Source organism: Euleptes europaea, chromosome 8 (assembly GCF_029931775.1).
Source record: "Euleptes europaea isolate rEulEur1 chromosome 8, rEulEur1.hap1, whole genome shotgun sequence".
In the NCBI taxonomy this organism is placed as follows: Eukaryota; Metazoa; Chordata; class Lepidosauria; order Squamata; family Sphaerodactylidae; genus Euleptes; species Euleptes europaea.
Window position 1 is genome coordinate 52,046,599 of NC_079319.1, and position 24,784 is coordinate 52,071,382.

At 42.6% G+C, this 24,784-nt stretch overlaps 1 protein-coding gene across 2 annotated transcripts in view; it reads left to right on the plus strand.

Moving 5' to 3' along the window:
• TMEM241 (transmembrane protein 241) overlaps positions 1 to 24,784 on the plus strand; it is a 46,301-nt gene that overhangs the window by 3,050 nt on the left and 18,467 nt on the right. For both annotated transcript variants that reach the window (XM_056854592.1, XM_056854593.1), the window contains exons 2-10: positions 753 to 799; positions 3,952 to 4,029; positions 11,449 to 11,530; positions 16,528 to 16,605; positions 18,422 to 18,447; positions 18,880 to 18,931; positions 20,866 to 20,914; positions 21,437 to 21,482; positions 23,977 to 24,012. In XM_056854592.1, the coding sequence (XP_056710570.1) occupies positions 753 to 799; positions 3,952 to 4,029; positions 11,449 to 11,530; positions 16,528 to 16,605; positions 18,422 to 18,447; positions 18,880 to 18,931; positions 20,866 to 20,914; positions 21,437 to 21,482; positions 23,977 to 24,012 (494 nt within the window). The remainder of the gene's footprint in view (positions 1 to 752; positions 800 to 3,951; positions 4,030 to 11,448; positions 11,531 to 16,527; positions 16,606 to 18,421; positions 18,448 to 18,879; positions 18,932 to 20,865; positions 20,915 to 21,436; positions 21,483 to 23,976; positions 24,013 to 24,784) is intronic.

The following is a 24,784-nucleotide window of genomic DNA, read 5'->3' on the forward strand; positions in this document are numbered from 1 at the left end:
ACTGTATCCATAATTCTTTTACATCCTTTACTGACTACACTGTATGAAAATTGAAGCTCTGACTACCCAGCTTCACATGTTATGAAAGCAGTTGCCGATTGCTCTAACTCTGAGGTTGTGAAGCCAACTGCAAGATGAGTATATCTGATGTCACTTGTAAATGATGGCAAGGTGATAAGTGGGTGGTACCTTGGGCCAGTTTTTATCTAGAGAAATCTGGGCTAAACTAACCAAGCACTGACCTCTGTGATCCAAACGTATTTGTTACATGCACAGATCCTGCAGGCATCCTCAAGTTTGGATGATCTGTGGACACTTTTATGCTTTTAACGTTCCATGTTTATATTTTGAAAACATTATGTGGAACGCAGCCAGAAAAATGTCTTTGTAATTCTAGAATGGTAGATACTGTTGCGCCAGGTGATGTCTTTTTCATGCAGTAAAGAAGGCTGTCTGGTGCCTGTCTGGATTTTCTCCACATTCCTTTATTTTGTAGTCACAATGCCATTTCAATGTTACATTCATTTGCTACATAGCTGTTTTGGGGCCCCATCTCTACATGTTTTTAAAAGTTATTGCAGGAATCATAATATTAAAAGCCTTCACCTTCCCTCAAGTGTGTACTTAGACCAGCATGTCTTCGTGCCTAGAATACATACACTGAACACTCATGCTTATGATTTCTATAAATGTTTCTTATTTTGCTAGCACTGTTATTATGTAATGTCACTAATTTAGAATTTGTTTTCCAGTATGTCTTGTCTGTCCTGAAATTCACCTACCCTACCCTTTTTCAAGGGTAAGTACAATTTCAAAAACACATTTTTCTCCAATATGATCCTAAATACTGTGTAACTATATCATGCAGTGACCAATATAAACAGATTTATGTTAGGTAATGTGTCTGCTTTTCCTCCTCTGGAGAGCTCACAGACTATGGGGCTGGTTAAATTGGATAGGAGATATCATAAAGAAGACTGTAAATTGAGGGTTGGGAACCTTTCTGTCTTCATATGATAATTTTTTTAAAGACCAACTCTTAGAAGTACCATTGCAATGTGTTATTCTTTTATTCTGTCTTTTTTTTCTGGTGTGCTTGTTTGTCATTTCTTGTATATATTATTTAGTATACTCTGTGGATGTTTCTCTTGCCCCCCCCCTCAGTCTCGTCCATTTCAGTATTATTACCCTCCCAGGCTAGCCCAATCTTGTCAGTCTTGGAAACTAAGCAGAGTTGGCCCTGCTTAGTATTTGGATGGGAAACCACCAAGGAGTACCAGGGTCACTAGTCAGAGACAGGCAATGGCAAACTACCTCTGTTAGTATCTTGCCTTCAAAACCCTACAGGATCTCCATAAGGTGGCTGCGACTTGACAGCAAAAAAACCCCAAACCAAAAACTATGTGGAATGGAACCAAGATGGGAAGAGTAAGGGGGTTACCGCACTTGTATTCCCACCGATGTATTAAGAGTTTGAAAATGTTATAAAAAATACTGTTCGCACTTTGTTTGGCCCCTTTAGCTGTGAAGACGTCTTCCAACCATTTATAAGCCGTGGATTCCAAAAACCCTTTTAAAGTGATGTTTTTTACAACATTTTCAAACTCTTAATACATCGCTGGGAATACAAAGTGCGGTAACCCCCAATATTGCTTAGAATCACCCAATAACTGGTCTGTCACATTTTTGCTCTATCCTTCAGGGAATAGCACATATATCATTTATGTATCACCTACTCACAGCAGCTTTCAAACAACAAAGAACATTGAATGTATGTTCCCACCCAAACCATAATTTACTTTTGAATTAAATATACAAGATAAGCAGAAAGTGGCTTCTTTGTCTCTTGTGAAAATGACCTTACATGAGGATCAGCGGTGTGTGCCTCACCCAAAAGTTAATGGGTGCCTCACCCAAAAGTTAACCTACCTCACCTCTTTGCTGCCCCACCCTGTTCTCTTTTAAAAAACGGTGTGACAGGCTGCACATGCCCTATAGGGCTTCCTGAAGATTACTTTCTCTTGTGAGAGTTCAGCTAGCATTTTGTTCTTCTGGCAACAAGCAACCAGAAATGGTGGCTGAACTCTTGCAAGCAGAAATAAATTTGAGGAAGTTCAGGAAGTGGCACGCTGGCGAGAGCCAGCGTGGTGTAGTGGTTAAGAGTGGTAGTTTGGAGCGGTGGACTCTGATCTAGGGAACCGGGTTTGATTCCCCACTCCTCCACATGAGCGGTGGACGTTAATCTGGTGAACTGGGTTGGTTTCCCCACTCTTACACATGAAGCCACCTGGGGTGACCTTGGGCTAGTCACAGCTCGCTTAGAGCTCTCTCCGCCTCACCTACCTCACAGGGTGTCTGTGGTGGGGAGGGGAAGGGAAGGTGATTGTAAGCCGGTTTGATTCTCCCGTAAGTGGTAGAGAAAGTTGGCATATAAAAACCAACTACTCCTCCTCTCTCCTCCTCTTCTTCTTCCTTTTTTTAAAAAAATATTGGCTTTAAAGAAGTCTGAGGAAGTAAGGGATAGATAATATATTCTTGTGCCGAGGCAGGGAAAATCATCTATTCTTGTGCCCAGGCAGGGAAGATCATCTATTCTTGTGCCCAGGCAAGGACAGCAGACAGACAGCTAGTTGGTGGTGGGCAGGGTGGAATACTTTCCTCCCACTCTATCTTTTAAGGCAACTGCTTCAGTTCACTTTATTACAGAGTTGGCCCTAATGAGGACAGTTGACATAAGATCCTTTGATACGTCTCAGGCATTTTAGCAGTGCCAAAAGACGGAAATGGATGGAGCTTCCCCACTTCATAGGATGCTATTCAACTGTGTGCTAGCATTGCAGAAACTGAAGTCACATATTATTCTTTTCATATTATGCTTTGGTTTATTGATCACATTCTTCAAACATCCTTACTTACCAGGGACTGCCTCTACTTCCTGGTATCTGTCCCTGATAAATTATGTTCCATACTTTGTCCTTATTTTTTCTTTGAGGACACCTTGATAAAATGTTTGCGTGAGCGATTATGATTATTCCAGGTTTATTTCCCACGCACACTGACCTGGATAGCTCCAGGCTAGCCTGATCTTGTCAGATCTCAGAAGCTAAGCAGAGCTGGCCCTGGTAAGTATTTGGACGGGCAACCTCCAAGCAATGCCAGGGTTGTGACGTGGAGGCATGCAATGACAAACCACCTCCGGATGTCTCTCGCCTTGAAAACCCTATGGGGTCACCATAAGTCAGTTGTGAACTTACGGCACACCAAAAAATCTCCTACACAGAGACTCAAGAAGTTAAATCTCTCCATCTTGTGTACCATAATTAAATAATGTAATAAATATTTAAATTATGAAATGTTTATACCACATCCTTTCCCTTCACAAGGGGCTTGTGGCCTCATGCTGCACAGCCTGCCTATCCACACAGTTCAGCTGTTAATGTGTGAATTGACTTCCAAGAAAATCAGGAGTAAGTCGAGAATGCAAAAAAGCCCACTTATGTAAATCCTTGCCCGTTATGGGGCTCAGAGGACGAGCATCTGCTTGGCATGCAGAAGGTCCCAGGTTCAATCCCTAGCATCTCCAGTTTAAAGGATCTGGTAGCAGGTGATGTGAAGAACCTTTACCTAAGACCCTAGAAAGCTGCTGCCAGTCAGACAATACTGGCCTTGATAGACCAATGGTCTGATTCAGTATGAGGCAGCTCCATGTGTTCATGGGAAGAACTTTTTGATATATTCTGTATATTTACTCCACTGAGGCAAATAACAGCTCTGTGGGACCAGGTTGAGAAAAAAGCAGTAGCGAGGCTTAAACTGTCACCTTGACTCCTGAGCTATGGTCCTAGTCTGAACTGGGCTCAAAATGCTTACTTAAAAAAATTATTGGAAACTCATCACAGAACACCCAGCACTTTGGGCAAATTATTTTTAAAATCTTGTTTGCAATTGCAGATGGCAGACACTAGTTGGCGGACTTCTACTGCACATTTCCTGGAAGTGGGGCTGGGTGGAGATGAGCAGCAGTTCAAGGTACAGTAGAATTGCAAAACAAGATATTTTGAGTGGGGTGTGTTATACTGACTACTCTCTGGTGGGATATGAATTAATTTATCGCTGATATCTGGCTCCACCACCCATCACTGTTTCTGCAATATCTATGAAGCTTGTTTTGGAAGGAAAAAGATGAAATACTAGTTTTCTGTATGCCTGTTGTAATTGGAGTAAACAATAATAATTAGATCTGTAAATTTGTTGGAAATGAATACATTAACAAGGCAAATGTCCATTGTTTTTTACACATTGTTATGTTATTTACAGTCCGCTTTTCTTACTGAGACTCAAGGTGGATTACATAGTGTAAGTCCAACGCAATCAACAAGATGGGACATCCAATGAACAGTGCAAATAGGATTTGGAATACAGAAATCTGAAATCAGAACTGACACAAAGCATAAGAATTTAAACATGACATGTTAAGTGTTGTAGAAAATACATATGTTTTTGAATATTTAGAGTACTAGGTAGCAGTACAGCCATATAGGCCACAGTCCCTATTCCCTTTACCTTTATTCCTTTCTGAACTATTATATTACATTATAGTCCTACTACCTGTGCCAAAAAGCCCTCTTTGATACTTCCATTAAGCATAGTTTGCAGAAAGCCAGGCGAGCGGGAGCCTTCCTAACCTTGTCATGCAGGCCATTCCATAAGGTGGGGGCCTCAACAAGAATGCACGAGTATGGGTGGTTATGGATTTTGCCCATTTGCAGGCTGACACTTGCAGAAGGCCATGCTGAGATTAGCAAAGTTGTTGTGGCGGATCATAGGGAGAGAGTTGGTCATGAGGGACCAAGGCCATGAAGGGCTTTGTATGTGATAGTCGATACTTTGAATTGATCCCAGTAATTGATGGGAAGCCAATGGAATGACTGCAGAATGCTCCCTGGTCTTAACAAAATACTCTCTGGCCTTAGAAATATGCAAAAAAAAATTTTAAAATGTGTAAAGGAAAAATCCTCCCCAATTATTTAATTTTGTCTACAGCCGTGCTAAATCAAAGAGTTATGGTATATAACAAAAACAAAGCCCTAAATTATGTTCTGTGGTTACACAAGCACAGCTCGCTAATACTGTTTTTTTTGATAAATACAGAATAAATTGGTGTTGGACTGTGGCTGTGGTAGTCATTGTTTTCTTTTGAAACTTCACTAGATGTCAGTCTAAGCAAGACTAACTTAACATGGAGACAGTTCCTGCTGAGTTCACCTGAGCGAATGATAGGAAGCAAAGCATCCCCTGTAGAGCTAAGGGAATGGGGAGGAGCATCTAGGAGGACATGCTCTAAGACCATTAGGGCTTTAAAGATCAAGTGCTTTGAACTGGAGTTGGAAACAAATAGCCAATGCTGTGGAACTAGAAGAAGAGCAGTTTGCTCTCTGTTTCCCACCCCCTCAGTAAGTGGACTGAAAGTTTTGGCTGTAGCTTTGGAAATATCTTCAGAGGGAGCTGTGCATAGAACATGTTGCATTAATTGAAACGGGAGGTTACGAAACCATTGATGATTGCAGCTGGATCCATTAGCAAGAAGGATTACAGCTTGTTCACTACAAACTTGGTAAATGGCACGTTATGCTACCATCTAAGAATCAAGCAGTGACTGTCGGTACAGTCCTAAGCCCATTCACTTCAGTGGACTTAAAAGGACATAACTGTGTTTAGGATTGCACTGTGTGGGTATGTGTGCACATGTGGCTTCCTAGAGGCACCTGGTTGGCCACTGTGTGAACAGACTGCTGGACTTGATGGGCCTTGGTCTGATCCAGCAGGGCCTTTCTTATGTTCTTATGTATGTTGAGGTTGACCTAATCCTTGAGGAGGTGTATTTATTTAGGATATTTCTATGCTGCCACTTCAGAGTCCTGTTTGAGGTGGCGTACAATTAAAACAACATCGCATTATTTAAAAACAAGTAATTGAACAGCATAAAGATTATCCATAAAGCAGAGGCAGAACATGTCATGTTAATGCTTATGCTTTGTTGCAGCTGTTTCAAATTCCGCTTGGTTTCAGATTTCTGCATCAAATCCTATTGCACTGTTTATTGGATGTCCCATTTTGTTGATTGTATTAATTTACACTGTGTAATCCATCACGAGTCTCAGTGAGAAAGGTGGACTATAAATAACATAAATAAACAAACTAATATGATAAAACCCTACGGGGCTGAACATCAGTTCCCTAGCACTACCTTGTCAAATCAGTCGGTCATGTAAGAGCAGATTCACCAAAGCATGGTGCCCCCCCACACTCCCAACCCAGCCAGCTTCTCCAGTAGGATATCATGGTTGATGGTATCAAAAGCTACTGAGAGTTAGGGGGGAATCAACAGGGACACACTCCCCCATCACTCTCCTGATGAGGGTCATTATTCAGGGCCACCAAAGCCATTTCTGTCCCAAAGCCAGGCTTGCATCCAGATTGAAATGGGTCTCAATAATCTGTCTCTTCCAAGACTACCTGATGCTGTGAAGCTACCACCCACTCAAGCACCTTGCCCAAGAATGGAATTTTAGCAACTGAATGGTAGTTATTTAGATCATTTGGATCCAGGGATGCCTCCTTCGGGAAGGGGCCCCATTAATGCCACTTCCAAACCTGTTGGAACTACACCCTCCCACAGACAGTGTATGAATCTGTCTAGCACAGGCAACATCATATCCCTTGTTCCGTGGCCAGCCTATTGTGGATTAAGCTTCCATTTCTGTGCCATCATTTCAACCATAACCACATCCAAGCATTTGCATAGGGAACTCATTGCTATGCCTGAATTAGATGAGAAGCAAAATACAATTGGGTGTTATCAGTTTGTTGATCTCACTGTATTCCAGTATGCTGTGCTTCTCAGTGGTTGCACACACATGCTAAAAAGCAATAGGATCAGGTATCCCATTGGCCAGATACTACGGAAAAGAACAGTTTTCATTCAGTGCTACCCTCTGATGTAGATGCAGTGGAATAATTATGCACTTATAAGGGACATAGAGTTGTTATTATGTTGACGTAGTATAGGATTACGACCACTGAGTTTCTTGAGGGAGAATTTCCTACAGTTTATTCAAAGTAGCTAAAAAATTTCTCCTAGGATTCTTGCCCTTACCAGACCTCTTACTTGGCATACAAATGTATATGTACCTTTTAAGGTACAGATCTGATGAGTGTGTTTTTGGAAAACAATTATATTACAATTAAATATATTTGTCATGTAATTAGTGGACGTTAAGCATAAACTCACAGACATGTTTAAATTATTGTGGCATTTTGACATTTGCCACTTTCCAGTAAATTAACCATGCAACTTGAAAACACATTTGATATTTTTATTCTTTTCCCGTGTCTGCACCATTAGCACATAGTGCCGTCATGGTTTTTCCAACTTTCCCCCACAATTATAATGAGGAACAACTTATTGAAAAATGGCCTGTGTAATGGAAAGTATTCTAACTAGAAAGAACAGCAACACAAATTGAAAACTGCATGTAGTTCATGAGTTTGTTCCAGGAACTTTAGAATTAATGCAGTTTTGGATGGCTTTTTCATGGCTGTCAGAATTTCTCTCTGTGTCTTTGCTTGTAGATGTTCTGAATACCCTCAAGTCACAATGGAATGTGGTGATAGGTTGGGAAGATGATCATAGGAGTTAGTCCTAACTTGTAACCTTTCTCGAAAACATAGCTCTTCTGCTAGAGTATTTGCAAACACATCCTATTAAAAATAGCTATATTTTATTAGGACTGACCAACATAATATGAAATGGACTGAAATTTTTAAAGTTCCACAGAACTCTTTTTAAAGATTGATGCTCAATGCAAAAAGGGAAAAAAAAGTTTCAACCATAAAGAAAAAGCCTGCAGACTGGAATATATCCTGTGTTGCAGATTTAGAGTACAATCCTAAAAGGAGGGGTGTTGTGGGGCACACGGGGACGGTGGAGCCATGCTGTCGGCCCAAGAGGCACTAACGCCGGTGCAGGGGGTCCCACCAGTTCCTAAGGGCTTTCAACACCCTTTCAGGATTGCTCTGCCCATCAGATTAGGTAATTTTGGTTTAACTGGTTTCAGGTTGCATTCAAGTCTTCTGGGATGAAGAGGGGAAAATAGCTGCTTCCAGTTGAAAAAATAAACCCAGAAGTTGGTCAAATGGCTCTCTAGTGCTAAGTGGAACCCAAAGATCCCTCAGATGGTCAGAAGCAGAAGAAAAATGGAGTAGTTTATTCTGTTTAAAAATTGAGAATAATTTCGATGATACAGTAGGCAAAGAGTCAATAGAAGTAAAATTGACAGGATTACCTGGTGAGCAAAGGCCAAGAAACACAATTCCCTCCCAGATTCTGTTCTAGTAACATTTTCATTCTTCCTCCTCAGAATAAAAGGATTAGGTGTCAGATAACCTGCTCAACTTCCTTAAATTGGTTCAATGTCAATTTAGTAGTTAGGGGACCTTACTGAAGGCTTTATGTTGACACTGAGGTTTTTTTTCCTGATTGACACCTTTGCAGAACAGAAAACTGCAAAATTTGTTGTGAAGAGGAGATGACAGGTAACCCAGTTGAGGTGTGTCGTATAGGCAGGCCTTTCAGAAACAGACTGATGCACTTATCCTTACTCTCTGGCAATACAGCATTTTTCTTTCTTGTTTGCCAAAGAATATACCAGAGGAGTCGGGCTGGTTCAAGGTATTTTGTTGCCCCAAGGAATGTACATCCCTTTCTGTGCCACTGCTGGCTGGCTCCAAGAAGCCATGCTCAGTGCTTCCCACTCAGCCAGTGATGGAGAACGTGCTGAACCTCTGCAATGCATTAGGACCCTCCTTGCTGTCCCTTCCCCCCCAAGCAATCATTTGGCTGACTTGGTCCCAGAACCCGCCCTGCACAGGAACTGAGGAACAGTCATTACAGAAGACTCTTTGCCTGACCATTGAATGGATTGGCATGCAAAGACTGTTGACTGCGTTTGAAGCATTTCCTGGCGTGTCAGACATTCTTTTCCAGGACTACCAACAAAAAAAAAAATCCCTCTTGGCAGGATCGAATTCTGTATTTGCATCATGGGAACACTTCTGCTGGCCTTTTCTATTGCATTTTGTATAACCGCGTTGGAGAGGCATGCATTTCTGAGATTCTTGAAGCTTCACATTGTGGTCAGTGATCTCTGTGTTCCATGTTGAAATCTTGTTCTCAAGCATTAGGACTTTAATTTTAAGCGGTTGCAGCGGCTGAAGTGGTATTGCTTGTCTTAAGCAGGCAACTTGTTTGAGGTCACCAACAGTGTAATCACAGTGGGTAGCCGTGTTAGTCTGTTTGCAGTAGTCAAAAAGGGCAAGAGTCCAGTAGCACCTTAAAGACTAACAAAAATATTTTCTGGTAGGGTATGAGCAGTCATCTGTAATCACAGTCATTGCCAATTTGATGCAGACAAGTTTCCATTAAGATCAATGCCCTTAAAAGTATTATTGCAGTATACAAAAATAACCATCCACAGGCTAATTACAGTATAAACAAGACGTCTAAGAAATTCCTGTTTTTTTTTTGGTTCTTTTATTTTCTGAAGTGTTCATCAGTTGCATAGAAAAGCAGGGTCAGCAGGTTATGAGAAATGAAACTTGTGTCTGTCATCAGGTGTGCATCTTTTCCATCCTATGGGAATGGCTAATACTCTCTTATGATAGTAATATAAATCCCAAAACGGCGTTTTTTTGAAAGACCAGAATATTACATTTTACGGGGAGGTGAAAGTAACGTACATTTCTTGCAGATACTATTTCTCTGGGAAGAGGGGGCAGAAGTCAGAAGATGGGAAGTAACGTTTTGGCCATTTTTGTGCTCTAGAATGGCCCTTTTTTTGCCGTCAAGTCAAATCTGACTTATGGTGCCCCCAGTAGGGTTTTCAAGGAAAGAGACATTGCCTGCTTCCGCATCACAACCCTGGTATTCCTTGGAGGTCTCCCATCCAAATACTAGCCAGGGTCGATCCTACTTAGCTTCTGACATCTGACGAGATCAGGCTAGCCTGGGCCATCCAGGTCAGGGCCATACTGGCCCATACCAGCTTAATTTCATTCCTGTTTTTAAAACATCAATATAGGCATATCATAGCGACAACCTTCCTGAGGAGGTAAAGCAGCTAGGGCATTGGATATATCTCTGAACATTCAAAACTCACAGTTCCTAAAAATTTATGTAATCAAACCACCATAAAATTGCTGATAGTAAATATATTTGTAACTAGGGTTGCTAACCTCCAGGTGGTAGCTGGAGATCTCCCACTATTACAACTGATCTCCAGGTGATCAGTTCACCTGGAGAAAATGACTGCTTTGGAAGGTGGACTCTATGGCATTATACCCCACTGAAGTCCCTCCCCAGACCCTGCCCTCAGGCTAGACTGTTTTCTGTTGCCTCAGAAGGCCGGACCAGAACCAATGGGTTGAAATTAAATCAAAAGAGTTTCCGTCTAGACATTAGGAAGAATGTTCTAACAGAGAGGTTCCTCAGTGGAACAGGCTTCCTCGGGAGGTGGTAAGCTCTCCTTCCCTGGAGGTTTTTAAGCAGAGGCTAGGTGGCCATCTGTCACCAATGCTGATTCTATGACCTTAGGCAGATCATGAGAGGGAGGACGTCTTGGCCATCTTCTGGGCATGGAGTAGGGGTCACTGGGAGTGTGTGGGGGGTAGATAGTTGTGAACTTCCTGCATTGTGCAGGAGGTTGGACTAGATGATCCTCGTGGTACCTTCCAACTCTTTGATTCTATGATTCCACCCCCCAAAAATCTCCAGATATTTCCCAACCCGGAGCTGGCAATCCTGTTTTTAACACAGTACTGGTGAGAGTAAGGGTAAGCTCAGATGTGACATTGGCATTTCTGTTTTTATAACTTCGATTTATAAACAACAGGCATGCTGGCCTCTGGTTAAGATCAGTATCGTGATGCAGGGGGAGAAGGTGTGTAACCTTCTCTCATGCCATTTTCCCATCCTGAAACAGCTCTGAATATCACTGTTTGTCTTGTTGGGCCAAACATACAAGCAGTCTGTGGGGTGCATAGCCGTTCAGTGTTGCCGTTTCAAGTCTGGCAGATGGCATGGGGGGATTAATTCTCTTTCCTCCATACTGCAATCTCAGTCTGAATCAGGGCCTACCTACCTGCTATTTAAAAAAATGTGCTTAGGAGCTCCAGTTTGCAGAACTCTCAGCATGATGTCTGCTTTAGCTCTGAGATATACGTCTTGCAAATCTCACAACGTTCTCTGCACTCACACAAGACCAAAATGATGGTGCAGAGAGAAGCACAGGAGAAATGTGATGGGTGGAGCAGCCGTGGCTGCTTTTGATATTCATGCATAACCAGAGCATGATAGAATTATGACTGCATGCCCCACTGATGTTTTTACAGGACTGAAGTGATCTCATGGCTTCCAGCTTCTGCACTTTTTGTGGGCATTATTTACTCAGGTTCCAGGGCACTATCCAGATTGGTAAGATATATGCAAGTCAAATCTAACAAGTTTTTTTCTGCCTACAAATCAAATGTTTTGCTGCAAATACTATACTAGGGTGAAGATCATACCTTTGTAAGGCGCTGAGTTTTTGTGAGATTCTAAGCATCTTCAAGGTAGAGGTGGCACCATTAAAAGGAAGTATAGCTCAGGGTTTTTTTACAAAATTGAAAAATCCCTAGAGGAAGGGGATGGCCACTGTCAGGGGAAAGGGGCAGGAGTACTATGCAGAAACTGGCCATGTGGAATCCCAGTTGCCACTGTGCAGTTTTGGCAGCTGCACCAGCAATGGTGAAACCATACAAGCCTGTTCCCATGTGGAAACCACCTACTTCTCTGCTTGAAAAAAAAAAAAAGGTAAAGGTCTCCTGTGCAAGCACCGGGTCATTCCTGACCCATGGGGTGACGTCACATCCCGACGTTTCCTAGGCAGACTTTGTTTACGGGGTGGTTTGCCAGTGCCTTCCCCAGTCATCTTCCCTTTACCCCAGCAAGCTGGGTACTCATTTTACCGAGCTCGGGAGGATGGAAGGCTGAGTCAGCCTTGAGCCGGCTACCTGAAACTGACTTCCGTCGGGATCGAACTCAGGTCATGAGCAGAGCTTGGACGGCAGTACTGCAGCTTACCACTCTGCGCCACAGAGCTCCTCTCTGCTTGTATATGATATAAATCTGGTAAATAATGGTGAAAGAGATTGTGAGCGAGGGCTAAACTCTTAATTTACTGTAGCATTTGTTCACAACTAGATTTTCCTGTTTCACACAGGGAAATCCAGTTGCGAACAGTCGTTATAGTGGATTGAGAGTGTACTATCCAATGTGCATGAAAGCAGCCTAAATTTTTGATCCAAGACAAAGACATTGTTCTGTAAATAACTAGGCATGGGTGTCAACATGGGAGCCAAAGAATGATGTGGACTGAATGCTCTGGGTTCAAATTCCTGCTCAGTTCACTAGGTAATCTCTTTCAGGTCACTTGCTCTCACACTCAGTGCCTCAGGGGTATTAATCACCTAGCTTTCAGGGTAGTTTTGAACATAAATGCAACAAGGTCCATGGAACATTTTATGTATTTGATAGTCATGGATGCATATATCCAGTTCCCCATTTTTCCTTGTAAGAATCTAAAGCTGGAATTTAAAGGAGAATTTCTAGCTCTAGCCTGGATGCATTGGAAAGCTTATGCTGGCTGGCCGAAGATGTTGAGCTTCCTTTAGTAAAGACCAAAGCCACTGAAAAATATCATCAAAGACAATAAACATCTGCTGAAGGTTAGCTGAGCTGGGCAATCTGGAGCCGTTGCTGGCAGCAGAACACATTTCTCTTGGCTCGAAGAAGAGTCAATAGCAGAAGGGAAGGGGGGTGTATGTATGTGTGTGTGAACTTGGCTACAGAAAAGGAAGAATGTAAATTCTGGTGTCAGCTTTCTTGGGACAGCATTATTTGTAGTGTTTCCTATCATTGTGCTGGAGCTCAAGAGGCCCCTGTTAGGCGAGCTTTTTTAAAAACTTTTTCACTCAGCAGCAGAAGTGGCAAACTGCCCAGTTGTGGAGACAGGAATTCTTCTTTGCATTTCAGAAAACTGGTTGACAGCTTCTGACCATGCTCCTTGTTCGACTGCTTGCTTAACATGGTTTCTTGCAAGTTCCCAAGTGTTTCAGAAGAGCCTTAAATAGCTACTGTGCTTTTTGGATCAAAATAGTTTAGGGCCTATTAACGTGTTCCTTTTTATGTTAGTATGAGCATTACGGATGATTCTGGTGATATACAGCAGGGCATCTCATTGTTAGCCCCTGTGATGACTTTCCCGCCTCTGGGTCCAGCCGATTGCCCACAAGATTAAACACAATCTTTGACTTGCTGTGCCATTCATAGTGCTTAACTTCCAAATCAGTCTTTTAATAGAAAAGCAGTATTTAATTAAATATGCTCAGAGGTGGTAATGATTCTGTTTTAAGATATTATGTGTTAGGTCGTTTTAAACCAAGGTGGTTTTTTAAAAAAGAGATACTTTCCCCACCCAGTGATGTAATTTTTGTCCTGTTTTTCTTTCTCTTCTATGACATATGGGCATCCCTGCTGTTTAAATCTGCTTAGCTCTAATAGCTTGGACTGAAAAAGCTAAGCAGAATCTTATGGTGGACTAAAGCAGTAAGTCCGTGTACACTTATTTGAAAATAAACCCTGTTAAATCAGTCAGGGAGTAGGCATGTAGGGTTGGGCTGTCACTAGGACAGAGTTGTTTTGTAATGTCGCTTGTCAACTGAAACCCTATTAAAACTAGTAATATCCATAAAAGGCACTAGGGAGCCACCCAGAGTTCTGCCAGTTAATGCATCCTCTTTCTGGCCACTTAACCAATATAGTGTATTTGTTGTTGCTGCTGTAGTGTCAGCGTCCCTTGCTGTATTGGCACAGCATCTTGAACACATGAACACATGAAGCTGCCTTCTACTGAATCAGACCCTTGGTCCATCAAAGTCAGTATTGTCTACTCTGACCGTTAGCGGCTCTCCAGGGTCTCAGGCAGAGGTCTTTCGCATCACCTACTTGCCTAGTCTCTTTAACTCAGGGGTGGGGAACCTTTTTTCCGCCAAGGGCCGTTTGGATATTTATAACATCATTCATGGGCCATACAAAATTATCAACTTAAAATTAGCTTACCAAGCCCCAAGCAGGCAGCTGCCCCAGATGACCTCCCTCCTGGCATAGGTAAGCAGGCAGGCATTCAACCAGTGGTGCACTCGCCACCTGGTGGCACAGGATGGTCTGTTACACCAGCCGGGCGTAGCTGTCCAGCCGCATGCCGGAATTGCTCTGGCTCCGCATGGTTGGGGCTGGATTCTACAGCCGGCTCCTGCTACCTCTGCCTGCAGGGGTGAAATGAGGACACACTGGCTAAGAACTCACCCCCCCCCCCCGCGCATTCTGGCCCTGCCCCCTTTAACCCCTCCATTGTTGCCACTGTTGGGGACCACCCCATGGGGGGGGGGAGAGAATAACACAGGCATACTGTGCTGGGAGGAATCAGATCACAACTTTATTGACTGCAGGTTCCTCAAGTATTGGTGCAGCGTCGGCTGGGGACAGTGGGTGCAGTTGACAGCCCAGTTTGCTGGCAGCATCTTTCCTGGTCTGCCTGTTGGGGTAACTGAGTGCAGAGGGCTGGTATTAGGGGTGGAAGTGGCAGCAACCTCTATTCCTAACCATCACCATCCTCCTGAGGGAGCTGCCAGCCCCAAGGTTGACTGTCCCATGCCCTCCCCCCGCAGAGCCCCTTAAAGGGACTCCCCTTTTGCTCATGCAGGGATCCCATCATGCACAACCTGCACTTTGTTCCCCAGCCAATACTGAAACACCAGCAGCTGGTTGTGATGGTTATGCTCTTTTTAACAGTGCAAACCAGCATACGCGGTAAATATATTCTTTGCTATGGGGAAGGGCAAAACCCCCAGGGCCTATTAGCCAATTAGCTCTGGGTCAAATTCCTTCCTAGCCCTGTTGACCAGCAACCCACTGCAGCCATAGTGAAGGATGAGTAGCTGCACTGAAAATGAACCCCGAGAGGATAATTCTTTGTTGCGAGGGAGTTGCTGAATGCCAAGAACCTTCTCAGCCTCCTCCTTTCTGTCTGAGCTGTGTGCCAGAGACAAGCCTGCAGGCCATAGTAGGTTGGTGTGCCCCACCCATTCCATGATGGGACAGCCCCTGGGGTGGGCTGCTGGAAGCTGTTTGAGAGCTGACCAGCTGACAACTGGCGCTGGACCCAGTTGCCCCAAATCATCCTTGTCCCTCCTTCCACCCAGGCACAAATACCCCCTCCAGCCTACGGTTGGGAGCCTGTCTTACGCATGTTAAGAAAAATTGTTTCAGAGGGTAGCCGTGTTGCTCTTTCGTTAGAACAGTTAGATTCGACTCCAGTAACACCTTAGAGACCAACAAGATTTTTGGGGTATAATCTTTTGAGAGTCAAAGCTCCTTTTGTCAGATTTGGTATCTGACGAAAGGAGCTTTGACAGTCAAAAGTGTATACCCGAAAATCTTGTTAAGTCTCTGAGATGCTAGTGAACTTGAATCTAGGAAAAATTGTGGGGTTTTATCATGTTGATAAAAGATAAATGGTGCGCCTTGGGGGTTTGGAGCACTGTTATGTTCAGTGAGGAGCCCTGTGGCGCAGAGCGGTAAGCGACCTGAGTTTGATCCCGACAGAAGACGGTTTCACGTAGGCGGCTCAAGGTTGACTCAGTCTTCCATCCTTCCGAGGTCGGTGAAATGAGTACCCAGCTTGCTGGAGGTAAAGGGAAGATGATTGGGGAAGGCACTGGCAAACCACCCTGTAAGCATAGTCTGCCTGGTAAACGTCGGGATGTGACGTCACCCCATGGGTCAGTAATGACCTGGTGCTTGCACAGGGGACTGTTTTTAGCTTTTAATTATGTTCAAGTGTGTTTTGTAAGAACAGGTTCAACTTTAAAACAACATTGGGCCATTCTAATGAATAGAAGGTGTATTTTACAATTGGCTGGAAACATTTGCTTTCTTACTTGCTAAATGTATTTTTATTTCTCTTACGTTAGTCTAAATTTATATGTGGGGAGTGCGCAGAAAACTTTTTTTTAAAATTACAATCATATTGAAAAAGATTCCAGTGGTAAATACAGGAGGAGAAATAGCTTCATAAGTTTTGCAATTCCAGTGATATATATTTCAGTGTTAGGCTTTATCAATTTTATTGCTGCTTCTAGGAATAGCTCTAAGCTCTTGTGTTTCTGTGACAGATTGCATACTTTTCACCCAACAGATTTAATGTCTCCAACCATGTGACATCTATTCATAAGATAAATGGAACCGCACACCTCTTTGGTGTGTTTAGAAATGCCTGCTTTCTAGTATTAGCACAGAGAGATGAATAAGTGCAACATACTTTAGGAAGTATACAGCGCTAATCGTGTTGGTCACATTTTCTTCCCTGGCAGCCAATTCCTATCTTTCTTACTTTACACAATGCTGCAGAAGTTATTACCTGTGGAATCGAGAAGTTTGTGCAGAAAGAGGTACACCGAAGCTAATTTAATGTAATGTAAGCAGCAGCCTCTGAAAGGGATTTGTAAACTGTCTACTGTGCTTTCGTAGCTTACTAAATAATCCATTTTCTGGGCTATTTTCAGGCTTGCTTATTTTGAAAACGCATATCTATCAGGCTTTTAATTTGGGGGTTCATCTTTTTAACATTTTATAGCCTGAAAACTGTTTTTAGCCTGAAAACTGTTTTATGAGGCTTTTAAAAAGCTGCTCAGTGTTTTTATGCCGATTTTATGCTCTGGCTGATTTTTAATACTGGGTTTTGATGACAACTTTTATTGTACTTTTTTTTTACTATGTTTTATTTTGTAAGCTGCCTTGTACTCTGAAGAGGCAGCATGGACATTCTTTGAATAACTAAACAGATGTGTATGTATTCTTCCCCCTTTGGCATTCCTACCTTGTTTACTAGGAGAGCACACTATACATGATGATCCTTGCAATAGTGTGTTCATCATTTTGTGTGAGTAGAGCAACATGTATATTTTCAGCTTTGGTGTGCATGAACATGTACCCTTTGTCTAAATTTCTGTGTACCAATGCTAATTCACACAAAATGGAGAATGCATGTATCAGGAGGACTGCATGTAGCTCACTCTCCCAGCACACAAAGAAGGTTACCAAGATTTTGGTTCCTTGCACTGAGAATGGCCTGTCTTAAATTTCTTGAAAGGGCTTGCCATCTATGCAGGAACACTTAACTGAGGTTCAAATAGGGTTACCAACCTCCAGGTAACGGCTAGAGATCTCCTGCTATTACAATTGATCTCCAGCCAATAGAGATCAGTTCACCTGGAAAAAAATGGCCGCTTTGGCAATTGGACTCTATGGCATTGAATTCCCTCCCCTCCCCAAACCCCGCCCTCCTCAGGCTCCGCACCAAAAACCTCCTGGCGGTTGCCAAGAGGGCCCTGGCAACCCTAGGGTCAAACTAGAGTCTTTTTTCCTTCTTTTGCTGTCAAGTCACATCTGACTTATGGTCACCCCTGGTTGGGCTTTCATAGCAAGAGACTTTCAGAAGTGGTTTGCCATTGCCTGCCTCCGCGTCATGACCCTGGTATTCATTGGAGGTCTCCCATCCAAATATTAGCCAGGGCCGACCCTGATCAGGCTAGCCTAGAGTCTATTAGATAATAATTGGAAAGTGGCAGCTGCAGGGGCCCTGACTCGTACTGGAACTGTGGTACTCAGGAAAGTTTAACCCTCCCTTCATGATGCTTTCCTGACCTCAAATGGCCCCCTGGAGCTGCTGTTTGCCCCACTTAGGTAAATGTATAGATTGCTTAATGCTGCTTGTATGATTCCCACAACAGGGCACATAGCAGCTCTGGGGGGTTGTTTGTTAGGAAAATGGTGTGTGTGTGTGTGTGTGTGTGTGTGTGTGTGTGTGTGTGTGTGTTATCCCCCTTTATCTATACTACAGTTTGGAAATGTTCTTTTCCTCCACACTATGACTGCCATTACAAATGAAAACCACTTCAGAGATCATGGATTTTGTCCAGTTTGGTCCTGAGAAGTTTTCTGGATGTTCCCTGAGAGAATCAAAATAGGAAAGGTATAGGATTTAAAAATTGCATTTCAATATCTTGAATTTTAGTCCAGGACACTTCATTTTACATACACGCTATTTCAATGTGAGTTCCCTATTATTATACTTGTACCACAATGATAGAGGCTGTGTTTGGAACATTTTAAGTAATCTAATAGATGTAAGCATAATAGTTTCCTTTCAGTTAGATCTGTTTGTCCTTCCAGCATTTTTATTACAATTTATTTTATTTTTTGCAGCAAATATCTCTGCTAAAAATCTGTAGGTAAGTTTCTCAACATTTCTCAAATGGGTATGGTTAAGGAATCCTGCTGGGAAGTCCGGCTTCCTACCATGAGTGTATGTGCTGGGCATGCTTGCCTGTCCTAATTTCCTCTCACATCCTGGCAGTAAAGGATTCTAGTAAGTATGTTCCCCAGCTCTGGAATAAACAGTGGCAGTTGACACTGAAAGGGAGTGGAGTTGTTGGAATAGAAAGGAGAACAACAAAAGCAGGTGGGAATGTTGTAAGAAAGTGGGGATGTCAGTAATGCATGTTTTGTGTAGCTCTTTGGCTAGGGAGCATTTCAGCAATGTGGCTGCCTCTTATGTCTTTGACCTTGACTGTTCTCTGTCAAAATGTGAAATGGAAATGTATCACTCCTCTGAGAATACATGGCTCTGAGCTGCAGTCATGAGGGTTTTTCCCTCCACACAGGGTGCTGATCCTTCTGGTAGCAGCAGGGTGCCTTCCTTTCTGTGACCCACAGGTAGGTAGGGTTATTTCAGAACAAACTCTGACCTTGCATATGTCATGTCTTGAAAGTAACCTTGCAACTGTAGCCTGGCAAAGTTCACTAAATTGTGTGGAACAAGTCTTTTCCCTTGATCACTGTTGCCTATTGAGAAGGAAAAATCAAGGGACATAGTGAACAGAATAAAAAATCCAGGAAATTACTTCACCCTGTGTCTGTTAAAATGAAGTCAGTGCCTCTCGGCATAAAAGCTTTCCCATAGAGGCAACTGTAAAACATGCATGTATGGAGTAATTAAATAATTGTTAACTTTAAAAAGAGATTCCCTGAAAATACTCAACAAAACATAATAGTTCTTGACCTAACATTTTAAATGCCATGTTTCTGAATCACTGTTTGTATGAAATAAACAGGAGTCTTGTGTTCTCTTAAAGACTAACAACAATTTTATTCCAGCATAAGCCTTCATGCATAGGAGCCCATTTCTTCAGATGCTATGAGCGAGCTATTGTAGTCCATGAAAGGATATGCTAGAAATATTTTTGTTAGTCTTCAAGGTGCCACAAAACTCTTGTCACAAGCTAAAATGGCTCTGGAATGATGTCTATATGAAGACTATTATAGTTGAAACTGCCTGGAGGAATATTTTTACATCCAAGAGGGCCCTCTCCTCTTTTCTCCTGTATTGCACAGAGCCCAATCCTAACCATGTTTATTCAAGTAAATCCCATTGTGTTAAATAGGCTTACTCCCAGTAAATGTTGATCTGCTCCAGTTTAAATGGAAGGAAAAGGCTGATAAGTGACAGTGAAACCTGTTCAGTGACACTGGTGCCATCCTACACCCAGCTACCACATTACCCAAAATAGGCTTTTTAATATATCAGCTCAGCACCATTCCTCTCCCCATTTAGCTGCTGCAAAATGATTATTGGTTTCTACAGAAGCAGAAACATAGACATCTGTCTCATGTTCTTGTATTTCTTGTTGATGTATGGAAGAATGATAATACCACCATTTAGGCAGTGTATCCTTCTGCAAACCACTTCTCATATTATCTTGTTAACTCTTGCAACAGCCCTGTAAAGTAGGCTGATATTATTATCCTCACATTGCTAATGGGGGGATGGGGAGGCCGAAGGAGTGGCATGCCGAAGTCCAGCTGGTGAGTCTGTGGTTAAATTTTAATCAGGGACCTTCTGGTTCACCTCTCGTTTTCTTAAATTGCAGCCCTATGACACATTTACAGCTAGTGTTGTTTAGAGGTTAGTGTGCTGGGCTAAGACTGGGGGTGGGAATCCGGGTTCATCTCCTCAGTCATGACAAACACTGGATGGCCTTCAGCCAGTCACTTTTTCTCAGCCTATTCTACCTCACAGGGTTATTGTGAGGATAAAATGAAGCAGAGGAGAAAGGCATTCCCCTTTCTTCTTGGAGGAACGTCAGGGTAAAAATTTACTGAGGAGTAAGCCTTATTGAAGCCCTGTCCTGGATGGCCCAAGCCAGCTGGATCTCGTCCGAACTTGGAAGCTTATTAGGGTCGGCCCTGGTTAGTAGTTAGTACTTGGATGGGGGACCACCAGGGAAGTCCAGGGTTGCTACTCAGAGGCAGGCAATGGCAACCCACCTCTGTTTGTCTCTTGCCTTGAATACTCTACGGAGTTGCCATAAGTTGGCTGCTACTTGATGGTACTTTCTACCACCACCATGTCATATTGAAACGAGTGGGACCTATTTCTACATAAACATGGGCTGGAAGCCAGTACTGAACCACCAACTCAAGAAACAGACCCACTATCAAAATGCTAATAAAATTGAAAATTATTTAAATGTACGGACTTTTATCATGGATTTCCCCCATTAGAACAGTCTTCACTACTACAACTAGATCTTAAACCCACTTATGAAGGAACAGCTTACCTTTGTGTTTATTGGTGTTTTATTTTGCAGTTTGATGCAGATGGCTATTTCTGGGCTGTCATCCATTTGCTGTGTGTTGGTAAGTGTCTAATAAATCACATCTGAGAAAATGAAGCTTCCAGGCGTGTGTGCCTACTGTGCACCTCCCTTTCCTTTTGGTAGGATTTGGGTTGCGGTTGCCAGTGCTTTGTCCCACAATACAATAGCCAACAAATTATATAAGCAAAGTCTGTTTGTGTTGCTTAGAACAGAAGTTGTGTTATGTGTTTTCTGTGAAGTTATATGAATGGATCCAACTTTGAATTGAATGACTATGAAAAGGAAAAGGAAAACAGACAGATCAAAGCTCTAAAACTGAGAGAGATTCGAGCAGTGAAGACTGCAAACAAGAAAACGATATTTTGATCTACAAATGGAAAATGCCATTTCGTACCCTGATTTAAAAAGTAGTATCTGTATATAATGCAGAATGTTTTTTAAACTTTTGCAAGAGAAAGTAAAAAATTGAAATGGATACCCATTGAATTATTCCCTAGTTTAACCATATGACTTATTGATCAGAATGATGAATAATTCATGTTCCATTTCATTTGATTCACAGGGGCTTACAAAGTGTATCACAAATTGCGAAGACCTAGTTCTCTCAGGTGACCTCTTTTTCTCTCTCTTGTATTTTAGGGGATTTTTATATATAGGGAAAGGACTGCTATTGCAGAAAAAGAGCATATTGGGGGGGAAATACCCAATCATATAATTAAAGAAAGCTACAAAATAAATAAATGCAAATTCACTGAGCCACAGTTGTGTTAACAGTTATAATCAAATAAAATGTTTTTTCCACAAACAAGTTTGTTGTTATATAGCTCCTGTCTATAGCTCAGATTTTCTCCTGCCTTAGCTCCATCCTGCCTTTTTAGCATAAATACAAATTTTGTCAAAGAGAAGCTAGAGCAAATTTATTTATGGGTCATTAGCGCTAATAGAGTAGTTTGTCATGACTAAGATGACCCAAACCAAACATGGGTCTCAAAATGTTCCCTGAGAATGCAATAGTTTGGAGAGCATGATTATCCATTAGTCTGATTTCTGCCCCCATCATATTAATGACAGCTTAAGATTTGGTGGCTTCTTCCTTATCACATAACCAGGCAGCAATGGAACAGTCCTAGGTATTTTTTTAAAGGTAGCTTGGCCAGATAAGAAATGAATGATGGAGTTCGTTATATCCAGACAGATTTCACATATGAGATTAGGATGGGCAATGGAGGGCGAAAACGCATGGTTGCTTTAGCCTCCTTTATTCCCTGTTTCAGCCAGGAATCAGCCAGGATAGAACGCATGTGTTTCGCCGAACGTGCCTTCGATCCTGGCTGAATCCTGGCTGAAACGGAATAAAGGAGGCTAAAGCGACCATGCGTTTTCGCCTGAAGAGTGTTTGCTTTGTGTTAGATGTGCACTGTCCCTGGTGTGAGTGCAGACAGAGGTCAGTATGAACAAGAGGCAAAGGGGAATACGTACACGTACACATACCTTTATTGGCATAATTACAATGCTTTAGACAAAGATCCAAACAGAATACAGATAAAACACCCTACAAAATGGGAAGATACAGTAATATTCCATATGGATTATGATATTACAAAATATACTAATTAAAAGCAGTTTTGATCTTAAAACTACATGTGGAGCACCTGCAGGGACTCATAAGGGAAAGGAATTTGCTTCTCCCTCTGGCTCCTGTTTTGCTCCATTTCTCTCCCTCCCTCCCAGTCTGGTGGTTCTTCTCCCCCTCACCCACTCACTTGTATTCTCATCTTCCTGCTTGTCCTGCCTCCTCCTCCCCCCTCCCTGCTCACCTCCTTCAGTTTCATAATGGGACAAATGATGATCAAAATGCTGCAAAACTACCTCAAGAGATCTTGACAACCTTTTCAGGTCAACGATGTTGCCTGCGACTGCCTGTCCTATCCAGAGTGGCTGTCTTGCTGTTGCGAGGCAGTCTCAGGAGGTCTTGGCACTTTTAAACCATTCTATGTTTTTATCCCTGTGCCAGACAGAAAGCTGTCCTATCCCTGAAGGGGGGGGAACAGCCACTCAGCTTAGCTTATGGGAGTGCTGCTGCAGCATCCAGTCACTTTTCAGAGGAGAGATAGAACAGTTGGAGGGAAGCATAGTGGGAGAGAGTTCAGATATGCCTCCGGGAGAGTGCAGTGAAGGTTTGGGGTCTGCCTCAGCAAAAGAGCAGAGAGAGCAAAGGGTAGCTCTGCCTGGTAGTGTGGCAGAGTGGTTTAGCTCTATGTCTCTAGGTGAGGATAGAGTACTCGATGGCCTGTCTCTGATAATGAACAGACCTTATACCGTTTAGTCTGACTTGTGGGAAAGGGCAGGCTGGTGTGGGTTGGATCCTGTGTGTGTGAGGGGATCCAACCTAGTAGCTAGTCAGTAAAGCACAACTGTGGCTAATCAGTGGCTAGAAGGGGGTCGCCATAAGTCAGCTGCGACTTGATGGCACTTCACACTCACACAAACAGAAGTAACCAAATTCATTTTTAAAGTTAAAATATGGGTAGAAAATAGAAAATACGGATAAAGTGTTGGAGTAGTGCAAAATTTCTGCTTGCTGTAGAGTTCTTGCTGTCAAACGGGGGCCATAGACTATATTCTTTTTTCTGCTCTATATACCAAGCGAAATAAAGTGTGATGATCATTTTAAAATACAAAGAAAAATGTGGGCTGTTGTTTAAAATTGGGGTGTCATGGTTCAATTCCTATTCACTTCAGTACAGAAGTGACAGGAAGTTTAGGCCAAGCTGGTTCCGGACAGCCCTTGTGGTAGGTGGGCCTCAGCGTACTTTTCAAGTTCTGCAGAGTGAGGTGCATCTTTGTTCTTCTGGGAAGAAGGAAAAATGGAAGCATCCAGTTGAAAATGAAAAATAAACAGCAGTTGATCAAATCTGTCACCAGAAGGAATTCTTGGCAGTAGCCCTTTCTAGAAAATGCTGCTATTAGATTTTACTCCTTTAAAAAAGCAATGCTAAGCAGGTCTACTCAGAATCTTACTCAGGTCTATTCTGTAGGGCTTACCTTCAGGAAAGCATTCTTGGGGTTGCACTATATATAACTAATTTTGTTTCTCTTTAGTGACTCTGAGCAACAATATATAAACTATGCATCCAGGTAATGCTTACCGGTATATCTTTTCTCTCGGTATTTTAATTAAGAAGCTCAAATGTAGCCAGATTAGTACATGCTATAAGAAAGTATGGGGTATATTATAACATGGAACAATTTTACTCTAATGTGTAGGTATATAATCAAGCACCAGGAAGCCATGATTACACCATAATCACTTTCTGCTCCCTATAAGCATAAGGGGAGAGGGGTTCATTCCTTGCTATCCCTCTAGCCCTCATGCTTGCCCTGTCTCTGAACATTCAAGCAGGGCAAGTCCGCCCTTGCTCCCCACTGTGCATAGGGGAACAGATAATTTTCATATTGTCTGATCGGGCCCTGAGCAAATTCGTAAATTTCTTCCCCTATTCTGAACTAATGAGAGCCAACATGGTGTAGTGGTTAAGAGCAGTGGTTTGGAGTGGTGGACTCTAATCTGGAGAACCGGGTTTGATTCCCCACTCCTCCACATGAGTGGTGGACGCTAATCTGGTGAACCAGGTTGGTTTCCCCACTCCTACACGTGAAGCCAGCTGGGTGACCTTGGGCTAGTCACAGTTCTACTAAGAGCTTTCTCAGACCCACCTACCTCACAGGGTGTCTGTTGTGGGGAGGGGAAGGGAAGGTGATTGTAAGCCGGTTTGATTCTGCCTTAAGTGGTAGAGAAAGTTGGCATATAAAAACCAACGCTTCTTCTCCTTCTAACGGCTGTAAAGATAGAGCTTGCAGCTTCTATGCACAGCATTTTCTGAATTTCAGAAACTAGAGTGCCAAGTTT